Source organism: Maylandia zebra, linkage group LG16, assembly GCF_041146795.1.
Source record: "Maylandia zebra isolate NMK-2024a linkage group LG16, Mzebra_GT3a, whole genome shotgun sequence".
Lineage (NCBI taxonomy): Eukaryota > Metazoa > Chordata > Actinopteri > Cichliformes > Cichlidae > Maylandia > Maylandia zebra.
Genome location: NC_135182.1, coordinates 10,066,147 through 10,078,543, shown reverse-complemented (window position 1 = coordinate 10,078,543; position 12,397 = coordinate 10,066,147). Strand labels below are relative to the sequence as shown.

Below are 12,397 nucleotides of genomic sequence, written 5' to 3'. Positions count from 1 at the left end.
CTTTGGTTTACTTTCACTTGGATTTTGTAAAATGTTTTAGTTTGCACTTATAATTAGAAACAAAAATGAGCTGCTACTCTGGCCATTTATTTTTGTATGCCCTACAAGCATAATAGTTTACAGTTTACAAGGAAACAGGATGTGTTATAATGTATTCTTGAGTCCAAGTTAAATTTTTGCAGGATGTGTGTGGCATACATTAAATTATAATTTCTTAGGTAGACACAGAGGGCTTTTAGATGGCGTAAAAGTTCAAGCAAGAATTATTTCCAAATCATCAGAATGTACAGTAAACTCTAAACAGCAAGGTATTATTTACAGGGATAATTACTTAATTACCTTAGTAGTGGTGGTTATATTATGCCAACTCTGATACTATTTGTAAACTTTAATATATAAATAGTACATAAGTACACAGTTTACGCTCTGTTGCACTTTTTAACTTGTAGGAAAAATAATGTGTTTATAAATTCTTTTTTATTTAATTGGCTATGTTAGCATCAAAATATACGATGAACAGCAATAATTTGAATATTGTTATGAAAATAAAAATATTTCATTGGTTCTTTTTGTTGCTAAGAGACGTGTCCCCAAAAGACGTTTCCATGGTAACAGACCAATAACAGACCGTTGGAACTTCAGGGCCGCTGAGTTTTATGGAGAAAGTAATCCAACAGTTATAAGTATTACCACCATGGCTTTACCGTTTCTGCCAGGGAACTCTCCCAATGAAAGAGTAAGTTTACGACACTTCGTATGTTTCTCGCAAATTACCGAGTTTCGTTAGCAGGCGACTTCCTTAGCTAGAAACTAACCCCAGGTCGCCTGTTAGCTAGAGAGCGCTTAAGCTCAGATAAAAGTGGTTGTACGAGTGGGTGAGTGATGTATGCTGTTTAGAAAGCGCTTTGAGTACTCAGGCATATAAGAACCAGTCTATTTAACATGTTTTTAATAGAAAGTGCTCAGATATACTTTCTCCTTTCTGTACCACAGCTGGGGAAGGAGAGATTCCACAAATCCCAACATTTTAACTATTCCAGTGGAGTCCCTATGCTGGTTGGGTCTGAGAAGCCAGGCATTGGAGGAGAACATTTAGTTGGTCAGGAGATTAAACCAAAGTACTCCGTCTATCCCATAGGAAGTGGTACCGGTTTACCACCATGGGTAACCTTTGACAAACAGGTGAATAATAGAAACTGATTTTAATTCTCCACTCAGACAGACATGGTATAGCTTTATGTTATTTTTTTTTCATGTCTGTTATTAAGGTTTAAAGCTTCCAATATCTTGTGTTACTCATTCAAGTAAAAAAAAAATTAAAGCCTGGTATTTTTTAAAGCCTGTAATCATTTCGCATTTGTCATTTGAGTAATTTTAGCCACAAAATATCATTTTGTTCTTCTAGGTTCTGTGTTTTGATGCATACTTCCAGGAGACTGTACCTGAGGCTCAGTCTGAGACGTACAGAATCAGAAAGTGTAAGATCTACTTCTTCCTGGAAGACGATACCATACAGGTTGTGGAGCCGGAGTACAAGAACAGTGGCATTCCCCAAGGTGTCTGTGATATAACAGGAAATATCTTGAGAATATTGCTTAAATTCAATTACAGCCTCAATAAATAAATAAACAATGAGACACTATGCAAAATATAAATGGAAACAGAATAAAATGAGTTGCAAATCTGATAAACTCACATTTTACTCATGATAAAAACTTGTAACATTTTTAAGAAAAAAATAAAGTCACTTTTGAATTTGATGGGAGGAAGATGAAGAAGAAGAAATTCAAATATTGCATTTTAATTCGTCTGACTACAGATGCAGTCTACTTTGCCTCTCTAAATTTTAAATGAGTGTTTGCTCAGAGAAGATGGTGGCGTTGTTCACATACAGCTTCTTCTCTGCATGATTGAGCTTTAACCGTTTCTGCCAACCATTTGTGGAAAGTGAACAGTGATTTCTGGAAGTGTTCCTGAGCTGATGCAGTGATTTCCATGATAAAACCATGCCTGTATTAGATGCCTTCGGGGTGGCGATGATCATGGGCATCCAGCATTGATTTTCAGCTTTGTCTCTTGCAAAAAGACATTTCTCCAGACAAATATGGGTTTATGAGTTTGTCAGTGATTGCATTCTGTTTTAATTTACATTCTATACAGCATCACAACTCTTTTGGGATTGGGTTTGGATTTTTGTTAATCTTCTGCTTTTTCCCAAGTGGCCCAAAAATCTGCAATATGATGAGAGTTTCCAGACTCATTTGTTACTGTGTTGGTGATCCCTGTCATAGGAACACTCATTCGTCGCCACCGTATTCCACTGCCTCCTCCAAATGAAGGCCAGTTCTACAACCTGTTCCATTTCAACATCAACCAACAGATGAAGCTGCACTCTCGCACATTCACTGTGACTGACTGTGACTCTTTCACAAGGAACTTTCTGACAAAACTTGGGGTGCACGTAAATAACCCTACAACTGTACCTGAGGACCCCTACAGCAGCCTACGGGAACAGGTGGGCATCCGAAATACATTTTTTGTTGTTTGTATTTTATTTTAACTCTTTTTTTTTTTTTTTTAACTCTGTCGAAATATATTTTAATCCTCCTTTATTTATTTTTTTTAAAGAAAGTTATAGCGAATAATCTATTTGTTTCACGCTTTCAGCTCAAAAAGAGTATGCAGCCACTTCGGCCATATGAGAGACATGATACGCTGAAGCAGTTCTTGGACCATGACCGCAAAGTCCTGCGCTTCTACTGCTTCTGGGATGACTCACAGAGCATTTATGTTGACTTGCGGGAGCTCATACTGCACTACTTCCTGGTTGATGACACCATAGAGATCCGGGAGGTGATCCCCCCAAATTCTGGCAGAGACAAAGTGAACAAATTTCTTCGTCGCTGCAGACTACCTAAGGTAGGTAAAGCAGCGTGATAAGAGCGCGATAACAGCTGTCGAGAAATGAGAGAGTAAAGAAAAAAAGCACAGGCAGGGTTATACAAAAGGATAAATAAGGGCTTTTTTGAGCTTGAAGTTTTGCTATTTCTTTGTTTTTGTTAACTTTTAAAGATGGTTACTCCTAACCTAAAGGCTTGCAGTGTCCCTCTTTCTGGTTGTGTTGCTTCTTTTCGTCTTCCTGCTTTCATGGAGACCTCATTCACTCTGACAGGACTGCTTTAGCACCCAGTTTCCCTCAAGCATGTAGGCTTTCTCCTCCAGTTACTGACTGACCAAGCTTAATTCATCCTGAAGGACATCCAGGCATCAATCATGTCAATGTATAACTATGTGTTTTCAGTCCAGTAACGTTGTTTGCTCCGATGCCTTTTTATTAAATGTCAGCCTTAAAGGTTGAGCAGACTTTGCCATCCAGTGGGAAATCACCGTGTCCTTAACGACAGATCTCGTTTCCTTCTTCAGTCTTATTTTGTTGATCTGCTTCTCCCTCTCTCTTTCAGTCTTTTATCCGTCTTTTTATTTCTCTTACCAGTTGTGTGCATGCAGAATGGTATTTACTTATAAAGAATAATTTTTGTTTAACAGTTTCTGTATTTTTCCTGTCCGCACTTGTTTCCCTTTTGCAGCATGTTCCAGCCAAAGTCAAGCAGCCTGGAGAGATAACAGACCGCACGGTGCTCAACGTGCTCACCTCCAGTACTATGGGAAACCGCTACATACTGGACAGCCTCAAAGTATGTCCTGTCTCAGCCATGCTCACACTACAAACATGCTAACGGGATGTTATTTGAGAGGTCACTGAGAGGCTAGGCAGTTAGCGAGATTTACATGAATCTCAGAGGTTAAACCTAAAACGAGCTATTAAGACACTCGATTAGAGTTAGAGGATAAAATATGCGTCAAATTACAATCCAGTAATCCAGTCTAGGGGAAGGCAGCTTCCTTTTTCAGTTAATACAATACTGTGCAAACCTCTTGTGTCACTCCTCATTTCCTCCATATTTTGCTAGGAAATTAGGAAATAGAGGCAATTTATTGAAACATGTGTGTACATATGTGGAAATACAATATATAAGGCAAAAACAGAGGATGTACAAGACCTTGAAAGTCAAAGTATGACCACCTTTATACTTCACAGTCTGAACTCTCTTAGGTGGGTTTTCTTCTAATTTCTTTGACTATCCTTTAGGAATAGCTCTCAAAGACTTTCAAAGTTCTTCTTTGGATGTTGGCTGCTTTTTGTTCTGTTCTCTGTGAAGATGATGCCACACTGCTAAAATGATTCTGCTGAGGCCAGTCCATGACTGATAATGTTCCATTGTGTGTTTCTCTATTCAGATATGCTTTTACTGCGTTGGCAGTGTCATGCTGAAAAAGAAGCTGTTGCTAATCAAACACAGATTATGTTTGACCACACTTTTCTGTATTAAATAATAATTCCATCAATTTTCAGTTTTGCCTGTATGCAACCATCAGTCTTATCAGAAATAAAAGGTTTCCTGAGTTTGACCCAAAATAAGGTTTTAAAATGCTTCCACAGAGCGTTAATCTTATTCCACCATTTTTGCTGACATAATTTCTGCTGTGGATTTTAATACAGGATTCTTCGATCACCATGTCCCACTCCCTGTATCCACTCAGCACCAGGCTCTTAATAGATATAACCATCCAATTCATGTGTGTTTAAGTAATTCAATTCAACAAGTAAGATTCTATATAAGTTTTTGTTTTGTTTACTCATGTCATTATCTCTATTCTCACCTGCAGACCGGAGCTGTCCACGAGGAATTCTACAAGGACTGTGATTTAATCATAGGTGGGGAAGTGAATGTGTGGGGCAGGAGAGTAATCCTCGCTGACTGTGATGACTTCACCAAACACTACTACCGCGCCAAATATGGCATCGGTACGGTAAACACTACTGCAGTGCTGTTGATTTCTTTATTTCAGTATTACTAAAAATGTTTGCATTGTTTCTTTGGACAGGATTGTCAACTGAAAAAAAAAAATTGCATTATGTATACACCTATGGAATAACTGATGTAAGAAAATGCTTACAGTGACATATTTTTTCCTGGGGATTTTCACTTGTGTCTTGCATTGCATTAATATAAACACTTGGGGGCAGTAAGAGCAAGCATCTGCCAAAGCCGTCTTTCTTGTGGAGGTGATTCCTGAATCCAATGGTACAGGATAGATTTGCTTTCTGTCTATAGAGAGCGCTTATTGCTTGACGCTTATTAGAAAAACAGAAAGTGTTCAACACCACTGATGAACTGACAAAAGACACCTGGGCCTCCAGTTAAAGTTAAAGGCACTTACTCCCCAGCAGGGAAAAACCTTATAGTGTATCCTTGCTCACTGCCACCCTGGGCAGGTTTTGGGGGCTTGCTGCATTAGTCACAGTAAGAAACAAGACAGAGGCCCCGCTGACAGGTCACTGTGATGGAAGTGTCCCTTCTTGCTCTGAGTAGTCAGGGGTCAGCTCAGGGATAGATGACCTGTTTCGTTGTGATCATTTAAGCTCTCCTCCTGGGTTTATTTTCTTCTTTTAAATGTTTTGTCTCTTCTTTCTTCTGCTTCCTCTTAGAGGACTTCACCCCGTTGCAGTACAAAGCTCCGCCAGCCCCTAAGCCCCCGAGACCTGTGCCCCCCTACAACGGCTTTGGCTCAGAGGAGGACTCGCTTAGCTTCTGCCAGCACCTCCTGCCCAAGCCACCACGGAAAGACTTCCAGAAATTTATGGCGAAAGACAGGTTCGATGAGTTTAAGTCACAGTCACAATCAAATTAGTGAAAGTTTTTTATCTCTACTCTATCTCTCACTATATGTGTGTTAGTGCTAGCCCCGAACTCTACTGTGAGCCTGTCTCCACAGGTATGGCTTGGACAGTAAAGTGCTGAATTTCCAAGCTAAGATGATTACAGCTGATCCAGTTGACAGAGAGCGGGTCTTTATCATCTCCTTCTACCTCTCCAATGACACCATCAGTGTGTTTGAACGCCCACAGAAGAACTCAGGTAAAAACTTTCCATCCTCATTTGCAACAGAAACACTCGTAGGACCTGAGATACAAATCGATGACCCGCATGGTTCGGATACATGTAGTTAAGTATTACAGAAGCTTTCTTTCTACACTCTGTCCCATGTTGTAGGTGTTCTTGGTGGTAAGTTTCTGGAGCGCGGTCGTGTAAAGAAGCCAGGCCAGGAGCTGTTTAAGAGTCAGCTGTCTCAGTACTTTACAGCTCAGGATCTGTATGTGGGAGCTACCCTCTGCCTTAACAGCATCAACTTCCAGCTTCTGGATGCTGATGAATACACATTCAAGTACATGGAGCAGCATGCTGAGGAGGTAAAGAGGAAAAATAAGAAATCAGCTCAAGCTGGTTTTAGTTTTTTGTCTCGGGGGCATGAAGCAGTCCGCTTTTCCTTAAGTGCTATTATTTCCTTAACTGCATTTCGTTACCCTGTACCTGTGCATGTGCAATGACAATAAAGTTGAATTCTATTCTAATTCTATTCTATTAAGCATGTTTTCTGTGTTACCCTTTAAAGTTTCCCAGAGCCAACATGGGCATCATCATTAGCAAACTAAGGTCCCTTCCGGAGGAGAAACAGTGTGAGATCAGGAAGTTTCTGACTCTCAGTGACCCCAGCAACACTGGCTTCATCCCTTTTGAGTCGATAAGGTACAGTAACGAAGCAAAAACACTTGCAGTTTAATCTCTAGCCCGCAAGTGTTGAAGTACGTGATCAATGTATTCAGTTCTCCAAGGTGAAATTACTGCCAGCACCTCCTGTTAGCAGAGTGTGGTAACTTGGACGAGACCGAGAGAAGGGTTCTAGTTCCCAACCATAAAGTGATGAAAAGGACAGTTAATCACTACATATGTGGAGTTTAAATAGTGATTTACTGGAGACTAATTTGTTCCTATCCAATTCTAGGGATGTAAATATAATAAGTGACACATGAAAGCAAAGAGAAATCCTGTGCACAGTATATTAAGGGTGTTTTCACATCTGCAGGGTTTAGTCAGTTTAAATCAAATTCTAAGTCGAACTCTCTTCGTTTTATGGAAAATGGAGAATAAAACAGTTAGTATGGGCCAGCTATAAATTGAATGTAAGTTCTCCATGTTATCCACTCAGCGAGAACATAACCTCAACCTCTTTCCTCTATTTACTTTTGTTGCTCCAGACACATCTGACCAATAAGCATACTACACGTTCTCACTTATTTTGTAGCAACACATTTTGGTTCACTTGGAGTTCCCCTTCGAGTTTTATCTGGTAACCAGAAACCAAATCTTCGTGTTTACATACTCATGAGCTGATTTGGACCAGAGTAAGTGAACTGTAGGTGTGAAAACAACCTTAAAGGATTGTGAGATGTGGGTTAATTCATTTGTCATCAGTTTTTGTGTATTATTTTCTCCCCACATAGGAGCCTGCTGCTGGGACTGGACTGCAATCTGTCTGAGCACGAGGTGCTGGTGCTGGGCCGGTGTTTCTCAGAGCGCGAGCAGACCCAGGTGGACGTGGGCTTGATGCTGGCTGTGGCCCAGGACTTCCTCAAGAAGAAGGCCTTTGAAGAATTCCCTAAAATGGCCAGAGCATTCGCGGATCACGATCGACACAAGTAAGGCAAAATACTATTGCAACATAAACACAGACACACACAGAAAAACACACAGGCAGATAGCGTCACAACAAGGCATCAATCGTGCAGCCTGTGGCCCCCATACCTCAGAGCAACGATTAGTTCCAGCAATGCCATAGCGGAGCATGGGAACCAGATGGATCCTTAAGACCTGTTTAGCCCAGTGCGCACGCGCGCACACACACACACACACACACACACACACACACAGTCTCCTGAGTCTATTATGTGTGTTTTTCATTGTCTGTCACCTTCATTTTGTTTTAGTGCATAAAATCACATATTTAATGCGCACACACTGCTCATCCACTTGATAGGACCTTTAACCCACTTTTGCTGATTTGTTTATGTGACACAAGTGTAGACACCCTTGATAGGCATCAACTTGTTCATCAGCGTCCCTGTAATAAGGAAGGCATGACAAGAACGGCGCCTCTGGACTCGCGGTCATTACTGTGGAGAATAAGTGTTCTTGCAGGACAGACATCCTCTGTTTTACACACATTGTCCAAATACGATATCACTTTAAAACGTTTTCCACTAGCACTGAATTTATGTCAGTCCTTATGGGAATTACATGTACTTTATGTTAAACTAACAACAAAGGCCAGCTCATGTTGCTGCTGATGGCACATTGTCTCTGATGTAATGTACTGGCCTCTAACCAACATGTTTTGTTTTGTTTTTTTCTTAGAGCCTTTCTCAAATGTCTCTACAAACAGCAGGCTCACAGCCAATGCGAGTCTGAACTGTAGCTGCAGCTTTTGGCTCTACCATATGTTGGATATGTTGTGCGCTTGTTTTGTTTTTTTCTTTAGGACACAACGTCTCTCCACAAAAGCGATAAGGACCATTTGTAAAGCTTTCCACCTTCCCGTGCCCAACAGCCTGCTCGAAGGTCTTCTCAGCAAGTAAGAGCCCACAAATCAGTTTAGAGTAGAGCAGTTCAAGGTCCCCTCAAAAATGTCAGAACATTTTCAGAAGGCTTTTCAGAAAGGTTTATTTTCACCGAGGTGAAGTGCAGTCCGCAATCTGTGCCCGGGATTGTTCTTGTCATACAAAAAAAATCTCTACCGAACTGAAAACCACAAAAATTAAGAAATGGTGCCTTGTTACAATCTTTTCAAGGACATATCTTATAAATATTTAAAGGTGTGTTCTGACCAGAGTTGTTTTTTTTAATTGCACTTGAAATTTTGGTTTCTATTTTCAGTTGGTTTCCAGTGTGCGTTTCATTTTTTTGTTTCAGCTTGATTTATTTAGTTTCAGTGTTTAGACTCAGTTTTGTTTTTATTTGTTATTATTTGTGTTGGGGGTATTTGACTGGGTAAGACATATAAGACATCAAGTAGACATCCCAATCACAATCTGCACTAACATCTCCTGATGGTTGAGAAAACTACATTTTAAAAATCTTAAAGACAATTTCTACGTATTTTTTTTGGCTGCTTTTGTCAGCCCAGAATATTGTTTGGTAGTTTCTGTTTTCTCTGAAGTCTACATTGTTTATTTTTATTCCACATTAAAAAAAATCATACTTGGCTTTACAGTTGTTGTTACAAGTTGCAAAGAAAAGTTTTGAAGTAGTGCAGATAAAGTGCAGAAATATGGGTTAAACTTGGCCCAGGTGGTGTGAATACAGTCCAATATGCATCCGTACAAACTGAAAATATTTCACCTTTCAACAAAAAATGTATGAAAGCCACAGAGATTCTGACTCAGACTGGATTTTCCAGAAGCCACAGACAAACAGAAAGTACATGATTATTGTAGCACCTTTGGGGCAGCTGGAACTGGAAGAATAAGCAAAAATTGCAGGAGTCTGATAATTAATGTGTAATTCCATCTGTGACTTATTTTTGAAAAGGAAGCAATTCTTAAATTTTAGTTTGCAAAATGGTTCAATAAGCTCCAGCGACTGTGACCATGAAGCACAAAAAAACAGTTTCTCAAGTGGATGGCATCTTTTATTCAGGTTTGCAGATGGAGATGAGATTGACTACTATGCCTTCCTTGCTGGTATTAACTGGTTAGAGCACCCTGCTCCACCCGTGATGCCTGAAGACACCTTAAAGGTGAGAAAAAGCAGGAACTATAAAGCAAATAAAGCAAGAAGAAAGAGTCAATTCAGTGAGAGACAGTAAGTGATTTCACAGCATGTGCACAGATTTTTTAAATAAGGGTAACTGAAAATGAGTTTACGTTCTCCTCTAACCTGCAATCACTCAGTGGATGAGTGAGCCAAAGGCAGAATCAAGTGAGCGGAAAGGAACAGTCATCGGATAAGAAGACAATTTGTGTGTGTGTGTGTGTGTGTGTGTGTGTGTGTGTGTGTGTGTGTGTGTGTGTGTGTGTGTGTAAGGCAAATGTCTTGAGAGAGACATACATACAGAGGTGGTCAAAAAGAAGTAGCTCTTCTCTTCTCTTCTTCTCTCTTTTACTTGTATCTTTCCTGTGTAATACAAATTCGGCATGCTACGCTACAGCCAAATCTAAGCAGAAACAGGTGAGCAGGAGAGATATTCACCAGACTTGCGTGAATAGAACAAGAGTGAAGGAATCTGTGTATGTGCTCACGGTGTGTGTGTGTGTGTGTGTGTGTGTGTGTGTGTATACTGACACTGTGCTTAATTTATTCTCCATTTTCCTCTGCCATGGTTTCCAGCTGCTTTTTTCCTCGCCTGCTTCTAAGCCCAAACTCATTGCTCAGTCTCTGCTCAACTACTCTGCCGTCCTAAAAAATCTCCAAGGCAAACCCTCGAAGAGACCAAAAATGGCCACTGCACCTTTTTAACATTTTTTAAGGTGTCAAGAACAACAGGAATGTCACGTTGGCAGGTCCAGACAAACTAACTTCTCCTTGCGTGCCTTTTTGGTATTTGCTGCATTCCAGCTCGCTGTTTAGCATTGCTGATTTTCTTATTGCCTCTGCTGTTATCATTCTTTTGTTCTGTTCATTTTACTTTATCTTGGAAACAATTTTAAAAAAAAGTGGAAAGTGCTAAATGGCACTTTTGTAAGCAGGATTTTCCTTTGTTTCCTAGGGTTTAATCAGTATAATGGAGGTAAAAGACAGCCCTCAGTTTTGTTAACGTTTGAAAAAGCAGTGCTATTTTAAATAGCCCTTTTGCTACACTCTGAAATGTTTCATTTGTGCAAAAGTGCATAGTCAAGTCATAGTGCAGAGTCAAGCAAATAAAAGAACAATAAAGGAGAGCGTTATCACAGAGAAGCACAAACAGTCACAGAGGAGAGAAAGAAATAGTAAAATAAAGCTGGACACCAGAATGATCAATTATTTACAACACTAAGTATTTGAATCTGCTCAAAGTGACGTGTGTGTTCCTGTTCCTGTTTCCAGTTTGAAGTCGATGTGGGGTTTGATGGTGGCCGAGCAGCCGTGAAAAACATCAACTACTCTGCCTTCCTGCAGGATGCATTCAGCTTGCCCTCAAACAGCAGTGACACCTCAGCATAGACACATACCCTTACCCCATGGACACAAACACACACACTGCTCATTCCTCAATTAAAGGACATGGTACATCACATAACCAGCCTCTTGTGTTTTCATCATGGGTCACAGTGAAGATGTGTAAAACCACAGGAGAGGTGATATGCATGTGTGTGTGTACAGTTTGGCAGCAGTGGTTAAAGCGCAAAGCTAAAACAACTGAGTTAACTGGAAAATTGGTGCTTTAGGGGAGAGAAGTTGTGAGAACACAGATGTTTTTTTTATGTACTTGCATGTGTTAGTGTGTGTTTGCGATTTGGTTTGAACTTAACCAAGATATGGTTGAAAAACACATGCTGGCCAGAGCTCTGCTCACAAACATATTGATTAAACAGTATTACCTTTACAAGAAAAAGCTGACATTTGGCAGTCATTTTGTTAATGATACCATGTTGTGTCTGCCTTGCCAAATGATTAAACTAAAGGACAAGGACATAAAAATTTTAGGTACTAAACTTTATCATTTTAACAACTAAATAAGGTTGTAAAGATAAACATGCTACACGTTGTTCAAAGTCATCAGTGATACTCCGAAACCTAACCCTGGGAATTCAGAACATGTAGTTAATGTTTTCGTGAAATTCCTTTCCCAAATCTTGGCAATGATGGAATTTAGAAAACAGTCTGACACACATCAGAAACTATTCACATTTTTACAGGGTTATGGTAGGGTTAGGCTGATGACTAAGCCCTCAGAGGTTTAAGCTGCTTTAACCCTTTGAGGGCTAAGGTTAAGCCTAATTACAGCTCCCGCAGCCTCTGCAAGCTGCTTCGCAACCCTACCTCTACTCCAGCTCTTCCATTTCATAGTATTTATGTTGTTTCTGACTTAATCAGTGTCATGCTTGTTGTCACTGATGCCTGCCAAAGATAAATTACTGCAGACACGGTGGTTAACACATTTGCCTTGCAGCAAGAAAGTCCTGTATTTGAATCCACCAGCTGGCTGACGCCTTTCTGTGTGGAGGTTGCACATTCTCCCTGCATGGGTTCTCTCCAAATGCTCTGGCTTCACCGCCCAGTGCTCCACCCAAGTCAGATTAACTGGTGTTCAAAACTGGCCACAGGTAGGAAAGTGAGTGTGAATGGTTGTCTTTCCGTTGATTTTGTTGACAGACTGGCAACCTTAATTCATAAGAAGTGAACTGAAGTGAATGACCTCAACCATACAGCTCTTTACTTGGTATGAATCTTCTAGTCACTGGACCCTTTTCTATCTCCTCTAGAGCTATAGAAAAAAATGTACAGATGAGATCAGAATT

General features: G+C 40.2%; 1 protein-coding gene across 1 annotated transcript; it reads left to right on the top strand.

Moving 5' to 3' along the window:
* The first annotated feature begins 5 nt into the window (after positions 1–5).
* Positions 6–11,175, top strand: efhc2 (EF-hand domain (C-terminal) containing 2). Its single transcript, XM_004572967.3, has 15 exons — positions 6–736; positions 994–1,182; positions 1,406–1,556; positions 2,292–2,515; positions 2,668–2,919; positions 3,588–3,695; positions 4,729–4,867; positions 5,552–5,717; positions 5,839–5,981; positions 6,117–6,313; positions 6,517–6,650; positions 7,406–7,600; positions 8,440–8,532; positions 9,597–9,696; positions 10,983–11,175. The coding sequence occupies exons 1-15, from the start codon at positions 695–697 to the stop codon at positions 11,097–11,099; spliced, it is 2,250 nt and encodes a 749-aa protein (XP_004573024.1). The 5' UTR covers positions 6–694; the 3' UTR covers positions 11,100–11,175.
* Positions 11,176–12,397: the final 1,222 nt, after the last annotated feature.